Genomic DNA, 24,644 nt, shown 5'->3' with positions numbered 1-24,644 from the left:
AATAACAACATAACTAGATCTAGCATCATGGATCATCAAGATGTGAGCTACTTATCTCAAAAAGCTTGCAAATGAGCTATTCGCGGATCTTCAAGCTCAACACACAAAAACACACTAGGGTTTTGAGTTTTGGACAAAGGAAGGTGGAGGCTGGCTAAACATGACCAAATGAGGATATTATAAGGTTTAAATAGGGTGAAAACCCTAAAAATTAGGGTTTCATTAAAGCCCACGTACGCCCAACGTATGTGGATAGGATCTGCAATCAACTCCGGGCTAGTACGCTAAGCGTACCACCTAGTACGTCCCGCGTGCTAACTTAAGGACTAAATTGCAAACTTTTTTATATTAACAAGGGTTAAATGCGAAACTTACCAAATTCAAGTGTTACAATTCTCCCCTACTTGAATCAGACTTCATCCTCGAAGTCCGCTGCTCCAAATAACTCCTGGTAGTGCTCCTTCATCTCATCCTCTGGCTCCTACGTCCATTCAGAACCTTTGTGGTGTTGCCACTGAACTTTCACCAACTCACCAACCTTGTTCCTCAAGGTTTTCGTCTTCTGGTCAAGAATCGTCACCGGTCTTTCAATATAATTCAGGCGGTCATCCACCCGAATATCCTCCAATGGAACCACTGCGGAATCATCCACTAAACACTTCCATAGCTGAGAGACATGGAACGTGCTATGGATCTAACTGAGCTCATCTGGAAGATCCAAGCGATATGCAACCCGGCCAACCCATGTCAAAACCCTGAAAGGACCGATATACCTGGGGCCCAGCTTGTGCCTCTTCCTGAATCGGGTGACACATTTCTAAGGTGAGACTTTTAGGAGAACCATATTCCCCATCTGGAACTCTAGATTTGATCGGCGTCTATCGATATAACTTCTCTGCCGACTCTAGGCTATTTGGAGCCTACTCCGAACCTGCTGTATCAACTCAGTGGTCTTGAGTACCACCTCGGTACTCCCTATAACCCGCTGACCGACCTCACCGTAACAAATCGGGGTCCTGCATTTCTCCCGTAGAGCATCTCAAAAGGAGGTCGATCGATGCTGGCGTGATAGCTATTGTTATACGAAAATTCTGCTAACGGTAGATCCATATCCCAACTCCCACCGAAATCCAAAACATACGCCCGAAGCATATCCTCTAAAGTCTGAATAGTACGCTTACTCTAACCATCGGTCTGAGAATGGAATGTTGTGCTTAAATGGAGACGAGTACACAACTCTTTATGGAACCTCTTCCAAAACGTGGAAGTAAACCGGTCATCTCTGCCTGAAACCACCGAAACCGACACCCCATGTCGGGCTACAACCTCCCTGATATATACCTCAGCCAACTTTCTCCGCAGAAATACTCTCCTAAATCGGGATGAAATACGCGCTCTTGGTCAACCAATCCACGACGACCAAAATCGAATCCAGTCTGCGCACAGTTCGGGGCAACTTCATGATGAAATCCATGGTAATCTCCTCCCATTTCCATACGGGAATCTCCAACGGCTGCATCTTTCCTTGAAGTCACTGATGCTCGGCCTTGACTTTCCTGCAAGTCAAGCACCTCTCCACATACCAAGCCACATCCCGCTTCATGCAGGGTCACCAATAATTACGACGAATATCTCTATACATCTTCGTCCCCCTAGGATGAATGGAGACCCTAGACTTGTGCGCCTCCTCCATCAGAACCTGACGCACACCGCCCCAATACGGAACCCATACCCTCCGATGAAGAGTCAACAACCCACGACTATCATAATCAAAGGAAGCCACCTAACCCACAATACGCTCACTCTTCCATTGTTCTTCCTTTATAGCCTCGATCTGAGCCTCCCGAATCCGCTAAATAGCAGAGTAATCACGGTCATCCTCAAACACAGATCCCTGCTTGGAGTCGCGACTGCCTTGCGGCTGAGAGCATCAGCCACCACATTGGCCTTTCCCGGATGGTAAATGATCTCACAATCATAATCCTTCACCACATCAAACCATCGACGCTGCCTCATATTCAGATTTTCCTGATCCATCAGATACCTCAGGCTCTTGTGATCCATGTAAATAGTACAGCAGACCCCATAGAGGTAATTTCGTCAAATCTTGAAGGCGAAAACCACAGCCCCCAACACCAAATTATGCGTCGGATAGTTCGCCTCATGAGCTTTCAGCTGCCTTGAAGCGTAAGCGATCACGCAACCCCTCTACATCAAAACTGCCCCGAAACCCATGATCAACGCATCACAATAAACCACAAAATCTTCAACACCTCTGACAAGGTCAAAATCGACGCCTCGCATAATCTCTGCCTCAAGGTCTCAAAGGTTGTCTGTTGCTCAGACCCCCAACGAAATGTGACCATCTTCTTTGTCAACCGAGTCAAGGGAACAACTATCTTGGAGAAATTCTGGATGAATCTCCGATAGTAACCTGCTAAACCAAGGAAACTCTAAATCTAAGATGGAGACCTTGGAACCTCCCACCGCATCACGACCTCGACCTTGGCCGGATCTACCAGAATACCATTCTAGTTGACAAGGTGCCCCAGAAACTGCACCTCACGCAACCAGAACTCAGACTTGGAGAACTTTGGGAAAATTTCTCCCTCCTCAAAGTCTCCAGCACCTTCCTCAAGTACTCCTCGTGCTGCTCCTTGGTCTTGGAATAAACCAAGATATCATCAATGAATACAATCACAGACTGATCCAGCATCGGCCTGAATACGCAGTTCATGAGATCCATGAATACAGTTGGAGCATTAGTGAGCCCGAAGGGCATCACCACGAACTCGTAATGACCATAACGAGTCTAAAAGGCTGTCTTCTGCACATCCTCATCTGATGATAACCCGAACGCAAATCAATCTTGGAAAACCAAGATGCACTCTGAAGCTGGTCAAACAGATCATCAATCATCAGGAGTGGATAACGATTCTTTACCGTTACCATATTCAGCTTCCAGTTTGTTTGATAAAACATCTTATGTGTTAAAGTTTTGACTTTTATCATCTATTGGTGAGTTATTTATGATTTAGACAACCAAATGTAGTTATATTAAGTTGAATCATAATTCTTTTTGATATAAACTGTTAAGACTAGTGTTTGACAAAACCTAGGATTAAGTGATAAAATCATAAACTTAAATGTGTAAGAGATCGTTTATGAGCAACTTATGCTAATGATTGACTTTAATGGCCATTAAAGTTAGTTACTAGATCAAATATCTCTAATACGAACTTAATTATAACTGGTTAGATAACTAATTGTGTGATAATTGTGTTAATTGTCTTTATAATTATACAATTTTGTTAATCCGATCAAGATAACTAATCCATTAGAAATCGGTAAATATTAATTAATATTCATTACACTCAATTGGAATCCACCATTTCTGAAGGCGAAATGGAAATCTATGTGAAAACTTCTTTATCTCTTCTGTCTCTAAATCTATTCTCTAGTTTTGTTCATTTAGTTGAACCGAATAAAACACCCCTACTTATTGTATTGGTTTTTGTTTAATTAGCATTTGAATATATATGAATTGAATTCCTATTCTCCTTAGGTTCGACACCTAGTCTTAACAACATATTATATTTTCCTTGTTGTCGTAAAATTTTATGAAGAAGATGAAGTTTGAGATTAATCCCAACATGAAAAGGTGTGTAAGGTTATGATTGAAAATGTTGAAAAGATATATATGTGAATGATTGTTTCAATTTGTTCAAGAGTGATCGTACAAGTCTAGCTTAAGCAGGGATGTTGAGATATTAGCTAAACGTGCAGAAAGCTAGTTTGGTAATTTTTAGAGGTAGATAATTGATTAGTTAATTTGTAGTTAGGGTTGTTATTAGTTGTTAGTTATAGTTCCCTATTTCAGGAAATAATTACCAATATTAAAGTTGTGTGTTTGGTGTAATGAAAAGGTGCAATAGTTATGAAGTGTTGCACATGATGATGCGTGTGTGTGTGTATAAGTATGTCCAGAACTTTGTAATTGTCGTGTGATTGTGATTAATAAAATTATGTTTTGCTGCACATGAAACTCTCATTTTATATCTTGTCTTCAATGTCATTCTCCAACAAGGAACAACCCATAGAATTTGAACCCTGGAGAGGAAGTTCACCGTAACCACCATTGTTGTCATTAAGTTGTGAACCATGGAGAGGAAGTCCACCGTAACCACCATTGTTGTCATTAAGTTGAGAAGATAACTGAGAAAATGGTTCTTGGATCCCAAATACATCATTCAACTGTTGCTCGCCAAAACTGAAAAAATCGTAATCTAAAGCCATCTGATTTTCCACGTCATCACCGGTACTTAAATCATCTGTTAAATAATCGTCTAACGTAAAAGCATCTGCAGGGTTGATATGTAACTCGCCAACGTGGTTAACATTCCCATTACTCTCCCTATTACCATAAGGATTCAAATTCATATGTTGGTTTTGTTCGAAGGATTTGGAATTTGAATCAATGTTCAAACAGTTCAAGTCGGCGGTAAGTTGAGTAGGGTTCTGGTTGTTAACTGGGTTTAGTTGCAGTTGTTGATCTGAAATTATTGGTTCCAGCGCTTCGTATGGTTCATAATCGTCTTGCTCTCTAATGGGAGGGAAAGGAGTCTCCTTAATTTGATTGTTTGGACTTTGTTCGCCTACACCATTAGTTTCTTCATTGACGTATGAAACTTCGCTTGGAATATCACCCGAATTTGCAAACGTTAGACCTGTAAAAGATGATGAAAGAATTGATCAAATACTCCATTACCTAAAAGAACTATATAATCGAAGAATGAAATACTTTACCTGGCATCGGTAAATTGGAGCCAGAATGTCCTACATAAGAACTGGACGTTGGCTGCATAAGATGATCGACAGAAGGTATGACTGTTTCCTGATGATTATAACTTGAAAGAGGAATCGGAGGACATCTATAGACACTTTCGTTATATGAGAATTCCATGTTTGGGTTGAAGAACATAGAGTTACTAATAGGGAAAGGTTGTCGACTTATGTTAAGTAGGCGGTTGTCATATTGTAAAAGCTTCTCAAAGTGTTCGTCGAGGACTCCTGGTGAGAAGAGTACGGTATGTCGCCTGGGAAAACAAACATTAATTTGATTTTTAATATTCTGTTTTCAAATAGGATTATGGGATTTTGTTAGAAAATGGTCAGCTTCATACCTGGTAAATTGAGCTTGACCTAGAGTAAAATCATCGGTTTTCTCCCATCGGGTATGCTTTAGTCGCTGGAACTTACATTCTTGATGGTATTCTGGTGGATTTTCCAACTGCATAAAAATAAATAAATAAATAAATCAACATAAATTACTATATTTAACCCAGATGAATATATTTCATAAACTATATGGAATTATGGATGCAAGGAAGAAAACCTCAATTTCAAGACGCCCGTTTTTATCTTCATCCACGTATGCATTAATAGCAGACACGTGGGTCCATGATATCTCGATCTTCTTCTTCATTGGTCCAAAAAGAAATTCCCAAACGAGTTTCTTTTTCTTGTAGTAGAATTTGACTACCAAATCCCCAGGGTTTTTTGATTCCCACTGCTCATAAACGAAACTTTAATTAGTTTTATTAAAGAAGAGATTTCTCAAAAGACAATAGAAACTTACTTTCCATGTGCCAATTTTCAAAAAGATGGCAGGAACATTAGAAGCCTTCAAATTCCGTGGAGGTTGTGGTTGAGATAAGAGTTCTTGATGATTATTCTGTTGCTTTTCTTGTGTCAAAGCCAATTCTAATTGCTTGATTAGAGAGTCCGATATTCTCAAAGTCAAGACAACTTGACTCCCTTCCTGCAGAACACGAAAACAAACATTAACAAAAGAAAATTTAAAAATAAGATATTAGTACAAGATGATCGGCTACACACATCATTAATAAAAGAATACAAAATTATAGTGGAAGAGCGAACCTGAACTTGATTATGAGTGGTATTGTTGGTGAGAAATTGATGATCATTGGTGGATTCAGCAAGTACAACACCATTGTTGCTGGTTTGAACATGAACAGGATGATGATGAGAATGGTGAGACGGATAATCATGTAAGAAACCAGAATTATTTTTGCTTCGATATTCGTCTTCATCTTTATCTTGTTCATCATCGTTACAAAACTGATATGGATTTCTTGTTTTACTACATGAAGCCATTGGTATGTCTGCAGGCAACGCTTAAAGAGTTATCCCAAACAATAATCAAAATCTTGAAAGTGGACGATGATTATCTAACTTGGTTGCTCTTGGACTTTTTTCCTCTCTTTCAATTCAATCTATATATATCCATGCAGAGGGATTTGGCACATGTAAATATGTTTAAGAGAACCAACCCTAAAGTCGGCGATGACATAACGTACGGGAGTAGACAATGATTGTTTGAAGGAGATTTAAGTAAACAATGAGTTTAAACAAAAAAAACCGTTATTCAGATAAGTGAACGAAATCTAAAGCAATCCGAATCCCTTTATCCTCTCACAAAGACCTTTTTTTTAAAACCGGAATGTCTTGGGCGCAAGTATGTGCGTATCTAGAAAAATATGTACAACATAAAAAGAAAAAAGTGAAATAACACAAAATACAAAAAATACAAAATCAAAAATATCTATTGCTTTCTTTATAGGTAATTTTTATTTATTATGAAGCGGAATGTTTTTTTATTTTCAATTTTTTTACCTTGCTTGTAATTTTAAATTTGTAATGATTGTTTTGGTATAATTTGTTTGATATACTTTTTATTTGGAAATTATAGAGTACATGTCTATCGATCTTATCTACTCATCTACAAGACTCTTCTGCATGCGACATAAAAATGACATTGGCTCATTGGTTAGTAGTGAGCAAATGGCTTTACTTAGTGGGGAAACATCTTGGATGATCCTTTGTTAACTGGTTGTTAACGAGGTGATCAACCGGCCAGAAAGCATGAGGAAAAGTTAATTGTTCTAGGTTGATTTCGATAAAACTTTTGATTCACTTGGTTGTGATATTTTTTGAGGGGAAAATGGGTTTTGGAAGTCACTTGAGACAGTGGATTTAATCGATTCTTACCTCGTCCATGGTTTCAATTATTGTAAACGAATAGATAAGAGATGGAGATAGGATATAGTTCAAATGTATTCCTGTAATCATAAGATCCATGTATTTAGGATCTAGTGTTTATCTCTTTCATTTAATATGTATCTATATATTGAATACCAAACCCTATGGGCAATTTTACGGCAATTGACTCAGTTTAACTTGGTATCAAGCTATCATAGGGCTCCAACTTATCTCTACCTTTTCCGGCTCTCTAATCCTCTATCTCAGATTCGCCATCACCATGTCTACCATTACTTCCTCTAAAACCGCCACTACTATCTCCTACAAGCTTACTCGAACCAATTTCCTGATATTGATGGCCCAAGTCATTCACATACTATGAGGTGTCCAACTCTATGGATACCTTGATGGCACCACACCAAAACCCAACGCAAAGATAATTTCTAATTTCTGGAACAGGCACAAAAGTCAGAGAAATAGATAATCCTCCATGCAATGCATGGTTTATTCAAGATCAAGCAATTATCAGTGCTATTTTGCCCTCCATGATAGAAGATGTGTTTGCTCAACTCACGAGATGTACAAAAACGTCCAACGAGTTATGGACTTCCCTTCACATAATGTTCTCTGATCAACATCATGACAACTCTATCCAAATACGCACTCAGTTTTCCACTACTAAGAAAGGAGATATGACTGAATCAAAATACTAGGAAAAGATGACCAATCTTGTTGAGACTGTGGCTAACATAGGCCACCCCATGACCGATGAAGAGGTCATCGGATACATCCTGCCAGATTTAGGACCAGGTCATAGCGATCTCTTCACCACCATCATTGTGCTGAGTAATCAACAAGCTCTAACCCTACCTGACTTCTATTCTTATTTGATTGCTCATGAAGTGCAGTTTAGAACAATGAATAATGTGACATAATTCTTTACCTCTACCAACAGTGTGACACGTCAAGATCAAAACCCTTCACGTCGGAACTATAATAACAATAACACCAATGCTTCCTACAATCATCACCGCAGCAACAATAGAGGTAGTGGAGCAATCGCAGGCCATGGCAGGGGTAATAGAGATCCCCAATGATAGGTATGCGGCATCCTTGGTCACACAACTTTAAATTGTTGAAACAGGTTTAGCAATGGAAACAGATCATCTTACAAATGACCTCGATCGTCTCACGGTGCAGGAAGATATCATGGCAATGATCTGGTTCAGGTGGCGAATGGAGCAGGTTTGCAAATCCCTTATATTGGTGATTGTAAAATGCCTAGCTTAGGTAAACCTCTCGTTCTTAAAAACATTTTGTGTGTTCCTCGATTTAATAAACATCTTATTTCTGCTTATAAACTTGTTTTTGATAATGATTTTTTCGTTAAAATTCACTCTAATGCTTTCTTTGTTAAGGACAAGGTCATGAAGTAAACCCTCATCCTCAGTAAAAGACAAGGAGGCCTTTACCCGGTGCCGATTAGTCGTTCTTCCTTTCGAACCCCTCATCTGACATCCTCAAGTGTTCGGGTGTCTCAATCACTATGGCATCAACGTCTAGGTCATCCAACTTCTGAAGTAGTCAATTCCATTTTAAAGTTAAATAAATTAGGTTGTTCTTTGGATAGTAAACTTTCAGTGTATGATACATGTCAACGTTCTAAAAATCATCACTTACCTTACAAAAACTCAGTTCATGTTACTTTGTATCCACGTGATCTTGTTTACACGGATGTTTGGATCCTAATCAAGTGTCTAATGGTGATTTTAAATATTATGTCAGTTTCGTTGATGATTATAGTCGCTACATGTTAGGTGTGTCAAACCCAACAAATAATAGGGGTACAATAAACTCCAAACACACTGCTATAATGCACTAAAAATAGTAGCACACGGTAAGCAGGTCGAACCACAAAGATACGAGATAAAAATCTATACCTCTTTGTGCAAGGTACTTTGGTCACAAAGGGGATTTTGTTTTCAAAAGTTAAATAATAAAAATAACAATCTAATTTGAAAACATGCAGAAAATGAAATAGATTTGTAAACAATTTGTTGAAATGGTTCTAGTTCTGGTTCTCAATGTTGTTGTTTAACTTGATTGTGACTTGATGTAATTCATGATTGATATTCTAAGTTGGTACTGAAAGATATTAACATGCTCTAATACATTTTTCTTGCCAAATTATCTAACCAAAACACGTCCTTTGACTAGACCTAGCTTTACTAATTCAACCTCAATACACTCTTAGATTGTATTAAAAAACTTCATTAAGTTTTGTACAAGCTTGCCAAAAATGTTAATTTCTTATCATACGCTCGTAAGTGTGAAAACATGTGATGCATGTTCTACAATAAGAAAGCCTATTGTATGTTACCAATCATTAACTTTATAGAACGATTAGGTTTCATAAAAGTTAATTAACTACATAAGAATTCAATTCATATAAGTGGTCAATCAAACAAGAATCAAATTCAAGGATTCTAGTTTAGACAAGAACATAATCACTAAAATAGAATCATAAATCAAATATCAGACTATATGCCTCAAGTCAAGCAATCAACATGTTTTGAACAAGAACTAGAAATTGGGGTTTCTTAGCCACACATGGCTAAGAACAAATCAGCCAACAAAAAGATGGAATTGAAATGTTTAATGCTTAAAAATGGAAATCAAAAGTGTTTTAAATGATTAGAAATCTTCAAGAACTCCCAAAAATATTCCTAAATAGCAAGAAGTAGCTCCCAAAACCGTTTGATAAAAAAATGGTGATTACATCCTTTTTAGTTCCTGCTCACGTGCATAACTCAAGGCCACACGTTTGTAGAATGGCCATCTGTTTGGACGATGTGTTTTTAGCATGGCCATGTGTTTTGACCATGTGTTTTTTATCATGACCATGCTTTTTTCAAAATATCCAATAAGTCTTCACAATTTGCTCCATCTTCGGTCTAGATTCACTCCGAATCATGTTGCTCAAATATAAGATGAAAAGGACAAACACGATTTGTGTCAGTGTGACACGGATCGTACTTCAAACGTAGTCCTTTGTTATGATGAAATTTAACGACTCAAGTTATGTCTTCAAAGTCTTTTTATTCGACAAGCCCGATCTATCTTCTATCCATGATCTAATGCTCCAAGCTCCTTGCTCCTTGTTTGCCTCCAATGTTTCATGCTCCATAACGCCTACAAAATAAACCAATAATGGTGAAGTATCAGGCATTCTGAATAAAATATGCAAGTGCCCAAATAGTTAAATAAATGCAAGAGTTATGAAGTAAAATGAAATGAAATGATAGAACTAGACATGCAAAATAGGTGCACAAAAGGCACCTAACACTACACTTGGATTTATCTCATTAAACATAAGTCTGAGGTGGAATAAATTTTTTATAATTCTCAAAGTCATGTTGAATGACTTTTGAATACCATAATTCGAACCTTTCAATCTGATTGGGTGGGCGAGTATCATAATCTCCACAAATGTTTCCATCAAAAATGAATCTCTCATCGTGTGTCATGTCCCCACACTTCTCAATAAAACAGGATTGCAGAATGCAAACATCATCATATACTAGAATCATGCTTGGCATTACTTGCTTACTCCTTACTTCCTCTACATTTTTGGGATGAAGCGTTTCTCATTGCTTGCTACCTCATAAACCGCATCCCTAGCCATACAATACACAATTCAATACATATTACATGCCTACTCAATATTAAACTTGATTACTCTTTTCTTTGAAATTTTTCATGTTCTTGTTGGATAAGATTGCGCAAGTGTAATGGTTAAAAACTTGATTTTCGGTCAAAAATATGTATCTTCATTCGATACAATTCAATGCACAAAGGATATAAATGTTTAAATAAAAGTAGCAGTAGAGTGTGCATATCTCTTGATGTCATTTTTGATGAATATAGATTTCCATTTGCGACTTCATCAATTGATAACACACCTTCCTCTAACTCTAAAGTTGTGTCTTTTCCTCAAACCGAACATGGAATTATAAATCATCATATGAAGAATTATAATATTTTTATGTTATTATCTACCGTTTCTCATGTAACTACAACGCCAACTCTGGTCTCCCTCACCTTGGATAATCTCATCAGCACACACAATTGAAAGACCCTCCAATGCCAACATCACTGATTACCTCTCATCCGACATCACCAGTTGTATCACAGTGACCTACATCTGAAACCACTTCTTTTCAGATGCCACCAGCGGAACAATCGTCAGGTGCCAACGAACGAACCGACCCATCCACCTCTTCACCACCAGGTGTCCTCACTCGCAGCCTTGTTGGAAAAGTATTCCTTTGCAAATTTATGGAAGGAACATACATTTTTGTTTCAAACAGACGAGTATTCATGGATGTGCCCACTTCTCACCGACTTGCCTATGTTGATCCAGCATGGCGCAAAGCTATAGAGGAAAATTTTATGGTTCTTCAGCAAAATCATACATGGTCTCTAGTGCCCCGTGCACCTGGTGGTCTTGCGGCCCGTGGCTTTATTGAACAATACAGTGTAGACTATCATGACACCTTTAACCATGTTGTTAAACCAGCCACAGTTCGCTTGATTTTTTCACTAGCAGTATCTCAACAATGGAACCTTTGACAAATTGATGTTAGCAATGATTTCCTTCATGTTTTTCTAAGTAAGAAGTCTTTATGCAACAACCATCAGGTTTTGAAGACTCCCATCGTCCTCATAATGTGTGCAAGTTACAAAAGGCCATATATGGTCTAAAGCAATCACCTCATACTTGGTTCTCTCGTTTAAGTGATTAGCTTCACCAACTTGGTTTTCGCTCTTCCAAATCTGATACATCGATCTTCATTTTTAATCACATGGACACTATTATATGCATGCTTGTCTACGTAGATGATATTGCCATTACTGGGTCTTCTCAACCCCTAATTGATAAATTGGTTAATGCTCTCTCTAGTTCCTTTCTGATTAAATACCTTGGCCAACAACATTAGTTTCTCGGGATTATGATCATTCACAATTCAAGGGGAATTGTAAAAGTGCCCCAACCTCGATGTCTGTTATAGAGAAACGGTCGCAAGATCATGGAAGAATACTTCGTGATGAAATTGCTTTTAAATATAGGAGTATGGTTGGAGGCTTGCAATATCTCACTCTAACCTAACCTCATATTTTGTTTGTTGTTATAAAGTATGTTAATATCTTTCTAAACCTACCGAAATTATTGGGAATTTGTCAAAAGAATTCTAAGATATGTTAAAGGCATGGTGAATATAGGACTTCGAAAAAGACATTCCAAGTCTACACTCTTAAGTATATTTATAGATGTAGAATGGGAATGATGTGTGGATTATCACATGTCTACAGGTGGTTTTGTAATACTTTTTGGTCCAAATCTAATATTGTGGAGTTCTCGCAAGCAACGTACGATGTCTCGGTAGAGTACATAAATTAAATACAAGGCTTTAGATAATGGGATAGTAGAAGCCACATGGATTCAATCCCTACTCAAGGAACTAGGTGTTCAACAACCAAGACCATGATGGGTTTTGAGCATAACAAATAAAAAACCTATGTGTGCATGCAACCCTAATTTCCCGATCTATATTTTCTCTAATTGAACATACAACATTTGAACATCAATTGGGAAACCCTAGGAATCCTATTTTATTTTCGAAATCAAATTCTAGGGTTAGTAAACATACCTTTGATGTTTATTGATGAATAACAAGAAACCCTTGTGTTGTTGAAGCTTAGAGAGCAAGCTCCACAAATGTCGTACCTCTAATGGTTCACACCCAACACTAGCAATAGGATGAGAGCGGAGAGAAGAGAAGGAAAGAAAAAAAATGGCTTTCTCTTCTTAAGATATGATCGCTGAAAGTTATAGGGTGTAGAGGACTATTTATGTAACACCCGGTTCCTGGTACATATTTTAAATTTAAAAAGTTTATGTTTTACACTGGACTTGGCGAGTTGGACGCCCAACTTGTCGAGTAGACTAGACTTTGTATGCGGGTTTTAAGTAACCTACTTGACAAGTCGGGAGCCCGACTCGGCGAGTAGGACTGTCTGGATGAAACCCTAATATTTAGGGTTTGCACCCTATTTAAACGACTTATCTTGTCCCAACCCAGCCTCCATCGTCTCTTTCAGTCCAGAAAAGCCCTAACTCGCAACCCTAAAGCATTTTTAGTGTTCTTGAGCCATTTTGTGTGTTTATGGTGGTTTGAAGATTGAAGAAAGAAGTGGAAGCTTGGTGGTTCCATAAGAAGCAAGTAGATCCAGAGGTTTTGCTTCATTTTCAGTTCATTCAAGGTAAAAAGCTTCAACCTTGACCATCTATCTCTTAGATCTCTAGTTAGGGTTCACTTCTACATTTTCTAAGCTTTAGTAGAGCCATATTCGGGATTTTGTGGTTCTAAGGGGGTATGACTTTAGATCTGGAACCATTAAGGGTTCCCATGGCAATAAAGATGCCAACTTTATTGCCATAAGAGCCCCATGCATCTTGTAGACTCCATTTTAGGACCATTTTAGCCAAATACCCCATGCATGAACGTCAAGTTTGTGACTTTACGTGTATTATGGACCCTAGGAGGTTAGATCTATGTTCTGGATGTATTAATCTCGACTGAAATCAACTTTATGGACATGGACTTTGGGGGACTCGGCGAGTCGTCCATGGGACTCGACGAGTCGGGGTATGGTTCCCCAGCCTTCTCTGTTTTTGATCGAACTGGGTGAGTCTAGAAGAGGACTCAACAGGATGAATGTGAACATGGACCTAAAGATTATGGAACTCGGCGAGTTCAAGGCAATATCCCAACCATATGAAGATGAACTCGGCGAGTCAGGACTGAACACCTTAGAACGGATGAAGATGAGCTCGATGAGTTCAAGGATGAACTCGGAGAGTCAACGACTAAAAACATTAACTCAGATGAAGGAGAACTCGACGAGTTCAAGGAGGAACCCGGCGAGTCAGTTGTAGAAGGTCCCGACTTGTATGAAGGATAACTCGGCGAGTACGTGCAAGACTCAGCGAGTATGGTCGAGGTTTTAGTGTTTTGAGGATTTGGGAACTCGGCGAGTTGCAGGGTCAACTCGACGAGTTGAGTCAACCAAACGTTGACTTTGACCTAGAGTTGACTTTGACCAAGGTGTTGACCTTGATTTTGATTTTGACCTGAGTTGACCGGGAAATGGTAATTAAGGAAGATTGTTATGTGTAGGATCCAAGAGGAGTTGATTCCGGCAGCAAGTACAGTTCAGACACTTTACGACATTGAGGTGAGTTACCTTCCAGTAGAAGTGGGTCTAAGGCCACAACGCCGGCCCACTAGTAGGAGCTTGTAGTTAGATGATTGTTTGTGTGATAATTGTCTGGTACGCCACTATCTGTTATGTTCTATGTGCCAGTATTCTATGATTCTATGTGGTAGTGGTAGGGGTGAAATAGTCCCCGATATCCGATTTAAATAGACCGAAGGGGAGGCCAGCACCCAGATATGCTAAGCAGTTATGATATTGCCATATTTATACGCATTTTTAGGCAATATTTATTTATATTTTTATTAATATTTTGGTTATTTGCATAGAATAATGGTACTTATAAGGATAAATTGTTATTTGCAGCCAAAATAGAAGCATTCTCGAAGATAGGGACTGAAACTGACAAAATATTTGGAACTTTGGAGGCTTGAAGGGAAGAAGGATGAAAATTCCACCAAAAAGACATGCTCACGACGTGAATTGTTCATGATTCACGACGTGAGCAGAGTATTCTAGAAGATATGCATCCGATTGGAAGAGTCCTTGTCGAATACGAAAATATCGCATTCACGACGTGAATCCTTATTGTTCACGACATGAACTCGGGAAATCATAAAACTATAAATTCCCTTGCCCATTACGACTTGGGGAGTTTTTTGGCTGATTGGAAGGTTACCTGAAGACGATTTTGAGCAGAAGAAGAGTTTTGGAAAAGGCCTTCAACATCAAAAGGAGTAAAGGTTCATAATTAGTTAATTAGTTTGATAGTTATGAACATGTTTGATAATTTGATTTGCTTTTGCTTACTTGTTACTATGAGTAGCTGAATCTAGCAGCTCTTGTCTAGCTAGATGAAGCTTCTGAATTATGTTTTAGCTTAATGACTATTGAATTTGATTAGTTGGTAAATTGCTTGTGTTTGATTATCATTACCTAGCATGTTATTTTAGTTTCTTAGTTGCTTAAATTCATGTTCTGTGTAACTTAGTGATCATTAAATTACATGAACTTGAACCCTAGTGATTTAGTGAACATTGAATTGCTAGAGCTAGGATCGACCAAAATCTTAGATAAGTGATAAAAGTAACTAATTTAGCTGTGCTAGAGGACATAATTTATTACCATAATTGTGTTTGCTTAGATAAATCTTACATAGCTCACCTATAATTAATAACTAATTCTGTGTTTTACTTATGTGTGACCATACAAGGTAGTCCATGAATTGGTAAAAAGATTAGTAAATTTGGACTTGAATTGCTAATTACATAATAATTGGTGACCAACTTTGATAATCCATAATTATTAGCTAAACATAAATAAAGAAGTGGATTCAAACTAGACAGGAGTGTTTTTAATTAATTGATTGAATTTTGTGAATTAAGTTCGTCTGGTCTTGCAAAATCAGATAAAACCCCTTCTTTGCTCTAAAATTAGGTCAATTTAATAGTAGATAAATTAAGTAGTCAAAACCGTTCCCTGAGATCGACACCCGACTTACCCAACTATTCTATAATTTTGACTAGGTACACTGCCTAGGTGCAATTAGTTAGTTAAGGTAGTTAGGTTATAAACAATAAAATTAGGTGTAGCTATTTGCACGCATCAAGTTATCCGGTCGGCATAGACCGAAGGGGAGGCCAGCACCCAGATATGCTAGGCAGTTATTCGGTCGGAATAGACCGAAGGGGAGGCCAGCACCCAGATATGCTAGGCGACTATCCGGTTGGAATAGACCGAAGGGGAGGCCGACACCCAGATATGCCTGGCTAGATATGTTATTGTATGATATGTGGTATGATGGGGGAACTCACTAAGCTTTGTGCTTACGGTTTTCAGTTTTGGTTTCAGGTACCTCTTCGTCGAAGGGGAAGGAGCTGGCCCAGTAGCAGCGCTTCGCACACACACGATTTCCGCATTTTGAGATCCATGTGATTGTACTCTGACACTATTATTATTGATGATATGATTTTTGAGACATGTGATTATGGTTTTTATGGATTGGTATGATATTGATGATGTTTTTCAGTAAACTGTTTTATAAGTAATTTAATTAAAAATGGAATTTTTGTCCTTGAATATTGGGATGTTACAATTTATATTGCAGATAGGATGCACTGGATAACCCTAATCTGAATATAATATTATTAATTCAAATCTGGTAATTATCCACCTCCTTAATTATCCACATGGGATAATCTAGAAACCCTAATTATCCTTAGGAATTTTGTCCACCACCTTCCCTAGGAAGGTTGTGGAACCTCTTGTTCAACTATCAAACAATTGCACTTTAGTCCCTACACTTTTAATTAATTCCTTTAATCCCGAAATTAATTCCACTTAATTTCTGATTAAATATTAATTAAATATTAATATATCTAATTAATATATTATTCTTATAATATATTAAAAAATTATTTATTTCAATTTATTAGTTAAATAATAAATTTAGCCTCTCTCCAAAAGTCATCCTGTTTAGTTGCTAGTTATGAGGGCAACCCAAAAGGACTGTGCTACTATCAATTCAAGTATATACCAATTATAGTTATGAACTTAGACACCTAATCCAACAGTCTCCCACTTGGATAAGTCTAATAACTATACTTGCCAGTATAACTTCAAAATTTGATTAACAAATTGTAGCTCTCAAAGCCGTTGTCGAACTCTGACCTAGTCATGTAACGCCCGGTTCCCGGTACGTATTTTTAATATAAGTTTTTACATTTTTACTCTAGGACTCGACGAGTTGGAGGCCTTAACTCGTCGAGTAGATGGGAATTTTGGGACGCGGGTGGAAGAATCAACTCGCTGAGTCGGAAGCCCCGACTCGACGAGTAGACCTGTCGGGTTGAAACCCTAAGTTTGAGGGTTTTCACCCTATTTAAGCAACTTATAGGACCTCCATTCCAGCCTCCATCACCTTCAGACTCTCTTCACGAAACGCTAATCGAATATTAAGTTTTCTTGAGCTTTTTGTGCTATTTGTGTGTCTTTGAAGCTTAAGAAAAAAGAGGAAGCTTGGTAGATCAAGAGAAAGCAAGTGGATCCAGAGGTTTTGGCACATTCCCAGCTCATTTGAGGTATAAAGCTGATACCTTGACTATTCATTTCTAAGTCTTAGTGAAGCCATATTCGGGATTGTGAGTATCAGTGGGGTTGTACTTCAGATCTTGAACCTTTAACGGTTCCCATGGTATAAAGGTGCCAACTTTATGGCCATGGGAGTCCCATGCACCATGTAGACTTCATTTTGGGTCCTTATGAGCTAGTTAACCCATGCATGCACGTAAAGTTTGTAACTTTACGTGCTATATCGATCCTGTGAGGTCATATCTATGTTCTGGATGCATTAAGCCCGACTGAAATCGACTTGGTAGACTTGGACTTTGGGGGACTCGGCGAGTCGCTCATAGGACTCGGCGAGTCGGGTCATGGTTCCCCAACCTTTTCTGTTTCTAAGCAATTTGGTTAAGTCTAGAAGAGGACTCAACAAGATGGACGTGAATATGGACTTGAAGATCTAGAACTCGACGAGTTCCAGGATGAACTCAGTGAGTTCAAGACAATGTCCCAACTGTTATGAAGAAGGACTCGACGAGTTCAAGGATGAACTTGACAAGTCAATGAGCAAATGTTCCTACCCGTGTGAAGGAGAACTCGACGAGTTCAAGTGAAAAGTCTCAATTCTGTCGTAAGGAGAAACTCAGCGAGTTAGAGGGTAACTCGACGAGTCTGATCGCGAATGTGAATTTCTCTGAGTTATGGAACTCGACGAGTTGATGGATCAATTCGGCGAGTTGAGTCAAACAGGATGTTGACTTTGACCATGGCGTTGACATTGACTTTGACTTTGATCTGAGTTGACCCTTGAAAGGGTTATGAGTATGAAAGGGTAATTAAGGAAGGTTGTTATGTGTAGGAGTTTGAGAGGAGTCGATTCCAGCACCGATGACAGTTCAGTTACTGCATGACATTGAGGTGAGTTACCTTCCAGTACAGGTGGGTCTAAGGCCACAATGTCGGCCCACTAGTAGGAAGTTGTTTGTTAGATGATTTTGTTTGTGATAATTATCTGGTATGCCATTATATGTTATGTTTGTGTGCTAGGATGCTTTGTGATATATGTTAGTAGTGGTAGGGGTGAAATAGTCCCCGGTTACCGGTTGAAAGATACCGAAGGGGTCGTCAGAACCCAAGCATGTCTAGCAGTGTGTTATATTATAATGTGGTAGTGGTAGGGGTGAAATAGTCCCCGGTTACCGGTTGAAATATACCGAAGAGGAGGTCATCTCCCGGTTACCGGTTGAAAGATACCGAAAGGGAGCCCAGCTTCCAGTTATGCCAGGCAGATACCGGTTGAAAGATACCGATGGATAGGCATTATGTGTTTATGGTACGTGGTATGATGGGGGAACTCACTAAGCTTCGTGCTTATGGTTTTCAGTTTTGTTTTCAGGTACCTCTTCTTTGAAAGGGAAGGAGCCGGCACGGTAGCAGCGCATCACACACACATAGGATTTCCGCATTATGAGATTCTTGGGATTGTACTCTGACATTATTACTATTTTATGATATGGTTTGAGACACATGACTATGTTTTATGAAATGATATGAATCGATGATGTTTTTCAGTAATCTGTTTTATAAATTGCTTAATTAAAAACAAAATTTTTGGTCTTGAAAATTGGGATGTTACAAGTCAGTTACGTGTCCTAAGATAAGTGATCAAATATTCCTCCGTTCTACAAGATATCGTACGGACATGAGACATGGATTATAATTAATCTCATTGTCCAAGTTTTGTTTCCTGATTTCTGATTTATGATGACAGAAATTAGACTATTAATTGAACACATCAATTCAGTCCAAGCTTGACCAAGCACTTTAGATGTCGACATCAAATCATGGAGGGTCCCACAAATATCGCTTTTCCCGTTAGGGAAAAAGGAACGGATAAATTTCGACTTATATGCGTGCACCATTCACTCATCAATTCATGCACAATACGTTTTATCACATCAAGTTACTGATGTGTTTACATATTATCAATACACCACCACCGTTTAATTCACCACCACCACCGCCACCGCCACCTCCGACACCAACTCTGGTTCTTCTCTCTTCCATCAATCTAGAAGCAATCGTTAATCGGCGAAAAGAATAGAGAAATATAACTAAAAACAAAGGTTGGATGTCATCTGGATTTGATTTCTATAGAATCGAAATCGGCAAAACCTACGCACAAAAAGATAATCTACATGCACCGACACCTTTATTTTTCCTCAATTTCTGTTTCTGTCTATATATATAAGCTTGGTGTCTGTGTACATATATAGAGAGAGATAGACATGGAAAACTAAAAAGGGTTTAATTGGCAGCCATTAATCAGAGGTCTTAGAGGATATGCTTTTATGGAGTTGGTGATTATTGTTTTCTTTGTGGTTTAATTTGAGTTTTAGATCGATTGAGTCGTAGAATATGATATATATATATATATATATATATATATATATATATATATATATATATATATATATGTGTGTGTGTGTGTGTGTGTGTGAGAGATAGTTCATTTGAGACGAACATAATTTTGTGAGACCATGAAACCAAATTTTTTTATTGAAATATTCTAATATTCTGTTGTTGGTAAAAATAGGATATGCAATATATTTTAACATTATATGTTTTAGAATATTTCAATGTAAATTATGTTAAAATTATTGTTTTAGAATATTAGAATATTACACATATTTAATTTTTATGAACACTAGAATATTAGAATATTTCACTTGAAAAAAGTGGTCTTATGGTCTTACAAAATTAAGTCGTCTCACATTAGCCTAACTATATATATATATATATATATATATATATATATATATATATATATATATATATATATATATATATATTATTGTTCTAAACTAATATATTTTATAATACTTTAGTATTAGTGTTTGAGTAGATTTGGTTATGATTTTGTAATTTATGAGGTGGATTTTAGTTTAATTCTTATAACTTGTGAAAAAAACCACGTCATCAAGGATATTGGTAATAACATGTATTGAGTCTTTTTTAGAAGGTAAAAATAGACTTTATGTCTCTAAACTACCAAAAAAAAGTCACGAGGCACCACTTAATCCAATATACTAATGTTTGTTGGGCTACAATGACAATAGCCCTATTTTTTTAACAGTTTGGAAACTTCAAATGTATTTTTTGTATTAAAATGTGTACTTTGTTGGTATTCTGTGTACAAATAATATACTTTAATGTTATTTTTTGTACTTCAAAAAATGATACTTATTTAACATTTTGGAAACTTCGTTACCCTATTAAGTCATTTTTCCGTTTACATGAGGTAACCGATTAGCATAAGATTTTATTAAAATTATTTATACTTCATTGATATTTTGTGTATAAAAAGTATACTTTAATGATATTTTTTATACTAAAAAAACAATAATGATATTTTTGAACATTTTAAAAACTTATGTGTTGTTTGTTTTTTTGAAGCAAAAATTTATGAAATATGCGGGCCACCTCTGCAATCCTCTGCAACAGAAGAGGTTGACCAAACAGCTGCTAACTGTAATAAGAAACGTGTTGTTTTTTAACATCTACAAACTACTGTAGATATTAAAAAATTAAAATAAACTGATTTTATAAACCGAAAATAGTTTTTCAATACAAATTTATCACATTTCAGCAAAAAATAATGGCATTTCAACAACAGTTTATTAGATTTTAGCATCAATTTATCATATTTCAGCAACAATTTATCACATTTCAGCAAAAATAATGACATTTCAGCAAAATGTATGACATTTGAGCAAGAATTTATGATATTTCAGCATAAATTTGTGACCTTTCAGAATAAACCAAAAAAAAAACGGAAAAAAAGATGAAACAAGAATTGAACAAGATTTCAACAACATAAAATAAAGATTCAACAAGAAAAAAAAAAAGAATAACACGATTCAGCAAGAATAAAAGAAAAAAGAACTTACCTGAAGTCGATTGACCAGACGAGGAAGGAGGGTAAGCCGAGAAGGAGGCTGCGACGGCAAGCTGGATGCAACAGGGGGATTCCACCAAAGAGGAAGCGGTCGAGTCAATGGGGGAGACGATGGGAGAGTGCGGCGTTTGTTTTTTTTATTTTTCTTATTTATTTATTTATTTAAGTGGAGGCCTAATTTTTTTTTTAAAAATTTTAGGTTTGAAGAGGTTGGAAGAATCAATACAGGTTCACATAAATAAATAGGACGTGTTCGGCACGGAGCGTTTGAGAGCTTCTAGCTTCTAGCGTTTGACAAAACGCTCATTTTTTAACAGAAAACTTCGTTCGGCACTACAAGCTTTTAGCGTTTAGTTTAAACAAAACGCTTCAAATCCAAATGCTATTTCATGTAGCGTTTAACAAAACGCTACAAGCTACAAGCTAGCCGCTACACGCTATAAGTCATCCGCTGCCGGCTAATTTTGCCGAACTCGCCCGTAGTCTAGTCTGAACATGTTTTTTTTTTTTTACTGAAAACAAAACACCTAAGTTACCTAAAGTCATTTACCGTTTTAATTTTAGCATTTTTGCACAAAAACATTTTAGAATCAACAATCTCAAACACCCGTTTGGAACCCTAGTCATTACAATCGAACACAAAAGATATCTTTGTGATCATCGTTTACCATGATTGCTCTTCGTCGTTTTCGTTTTACCACCCGAGTTCCCTGCATTAGGGCTTCGCCGCTCGGTTCTTCTTCTTATTCATCAGATTCCGTTCCTGAACCTCTTCCTTCTTACCCATTCGACTTACATTCGTCCTCTGATCTCATAAGAAAACAACATTGGAGTGCTCTCAAAATCCTAACCAAATCCACAAACCCCGACAGTTTTCTTCAACAACTTTATGATTGGGGTGCACCTTACGACGTCGTTCTAGGATACTTGAAGTGGTCACACCAAGAGTTCCAGGTATGCCACTCACTTGAACATTACTGCAGACTGTTTTACCTGCTAGCAAATGGTAAACAGTTCGGAAGAATTAGGGCTTTGTTTGATAATCATTATGTTAAGATTGCGATTAGCAAATACTCTCCTTCTTCAGTTCTTCGTATGCTGGAGAGGGTTTGCGATAATGTCTGTGCAAATTCGATTATAGTTGATTTGTTAATATTAGGTTATGCGAAGAACTCAAAGACAGATTTATGTTTCGAGGCTTTTGATAGAGCTGGTGATTACGGGCTGAAGTTATCAGTATGGTCATGTAATCGATTGATTAAGTTACTGGTGAATCAAGAGAAATTTGGACGTGTTGAGTTTGTTTACAGAGAAATGATTAAGAGAAGAATTGAGCTTAATTTATCTACATTTAACATGGTAATCAATGGGTTATGCAAAGTTGGGAGGCTTCACAAGGCAGGAGATGTTCTTGAGGATATGCAAAGTAGAGGGATTTTGCCTTCAGTAGTGACCTACAACACACTCATTGATGGCTACTGTAAAAAAGGTGGATCTGGTAAAATGTATAAAGCTGAAGCCTTAATGAAAGAAATGATCAAAAAGAAAATCTCCCCCAATGAAATTACATACAATGCCCTCATTGATGGTTTTTGTAAAGATGAAAATCTCTCTACTGCAATGAACTTTTTCAAGAAAATGGAAGTCAGTGGATTAAAACCCGATGTGGCTACTTATAATTCTTTAATCAATGGGCTATGTGGTTTGGGGAAGCTTGATGAAGCTATTGTTTTACATGACAAAATGGTGGAATCAAATGTGAAGCCAAGTATTATCACCTATAATTCTTTAATGAATGGGTTTTCGAAAAAGAAACTGGTAAACAAATGTAAAGAGTTATTCAATGATATTCATAATCAAGGTTTGATTCCCAATGTATATACTTATAATACTTTAATCAATGCTTATTTCCGAAGTGGGAATTTTGAAGAAGCAGTTAAAGTATACAAATCAATGGTAGAAGGCAGTGTTACTCCCAATGTTTCAACATATAATTCTTTAATAACTGGATACTGTAAAGAAGGAAACATGAAGGAAGCTAATAAGGTTTTAGATAACATGAAGGAAAAAGATTTGAAAGCTGATATTGTAACATATAATATAAGAATTGGTGCACTTTGTAAGCAGGGGAACACAGGGGAGGCAATTAAGCTACTTAATGAGATGTCTGTAGTGGGTTTGATTCCTATTCAGCTGACTTATAATATCTTGATTGCTGGATATTGTGGGGAGGGTAATCTTAAGGGTGCTTTGAATGTAATGACAAGAATGGAAAAAGAAGGGAGGCGTTCTAATGTTGTTACATATAATGTGTTGATTAAGGCTTTTTGTGAAAAGGGTAAATTGGAAGAAGCTAATGTGTTTCTTAACAAGATGCTTGAGAAAGGTTTGGTACCTAATCAGAGAACTTATGATATTGTTAAAGAGGAAATGATGGAGAGAGGATTTGTGCCTGATATTGATGGACATCTTTATAACAATCTTGTTACTTCTTGATCTGTAAATGAGGTCTCATGTTCAAATCTTGGCATCACCTTTTTTTATTGGGGATATTGTGATTTACCCTCCTCATGTGGGACCCGTTGAGTGGGGTCCATAGGGGTGGTGGTGTTGACCTTCAAAGTCTGATGCTTTTGGTTGACAATTTGAAAAATGAAAGATACAAGAGCACAAAAGGCGTAAGATTTTTACAATCTACAGAGGTAATGAAATGATAAAGTTGTATTTGTTTGGGTGGAAGGAATTCAATTCCATTCTTCTGTTTTTGTTGGAAGACCAAAATACCCCCATTGTATCTTTTTAAAGAGCAGTTGTTTAATGCATATAAGGTGAAATGATGCTTCTTCAGAGGTAAATTTAAGCTATTTGATGGGTTATTCTTAATTTCTTGTATAATGAATTATATAAATTGTAGAAGTGCAATTTGTTGGGCTTGTCTGGAAAAGGGAGAAAACAAGGGAAATTGGTGTTGTTTTTCATTGACTTAATCAAGACAAGATTCAAGGCTTGTTTCTTTTTATTTTCCCTATTATGTCATGTATATGAATAAAGATAAAGTAGAGTGAGATGATTTCACTTCAAAAGACAAATATTTAGAAAGGCTCTAGCAGCTTAGGTTGTTTTTGGCTGACTAGCTAAAAAGTTTTTAGCTAGTTTTTTGCTTGATAAAGTAGCTGGTAAAGTAGTAGTATTGACTAAAGCTAGCTCTCATGTCATGCAGGGTGGCAATTCAAAAATATAGTAAAAGGACATTTAGATATATTTGGAAAATTTGCATATAAGTGTA

General features: G+C 37.2%; 1 protein-coding gene across 1 annotated transcript; it reads left to right on the top strand.

Moving 5' to 3' along the window:
• Positions 1-21,962: 21,962 nt before the first annotated feature.
• Positions 21,963-24,386, top strand: LOC145125742 (Pentatricopeptide repeat (PPR-like) superfamily protein). The gene has a single exon (XM_079061164.1). The coding sequence runs from the start codon at positions 22,028-22,030 to the stop codon at positions 23,852-23,854; it is 1,827 nt and encodes a 608-aa protein (XP_078917290.1). The 5' UTR covers positions 21,963-22,027; the 3' UTR covers positions 23,855-24,386.
• The last annotated feature ends 258 nt before the right edge of the window (positions 24,387-24,644 follow it).

The sequence above is a fragment of the Lactuca virosa genome, chromosome 7 (assembly GCF_052849685.1).
Source record: "Lactuca virosa cultivar CGN04683 chromosome 7, Lactuca_virosa_CGN04683_v6, whole genome shotgun sequence".
NCBI lineage: Eukaryota > Viridiplantae > Streptophyta > Magnoliopsida > Asterales > Asteraceae > Lactuca > Lactuca virosa.
This window is presented reverse-complemented; position numbering and strand designations above follow the sequence as displayed.

Bases quoted from the DNA above. Each gene is read 5' to 3' on its own strand.
- LOC145125742 (XM_079061164.1), top strand. From the start codon at position 22,028: ATGATTGCTCTTCGTCGTTTTCGTTTTACCACCCGAGTTCCCTGCATT.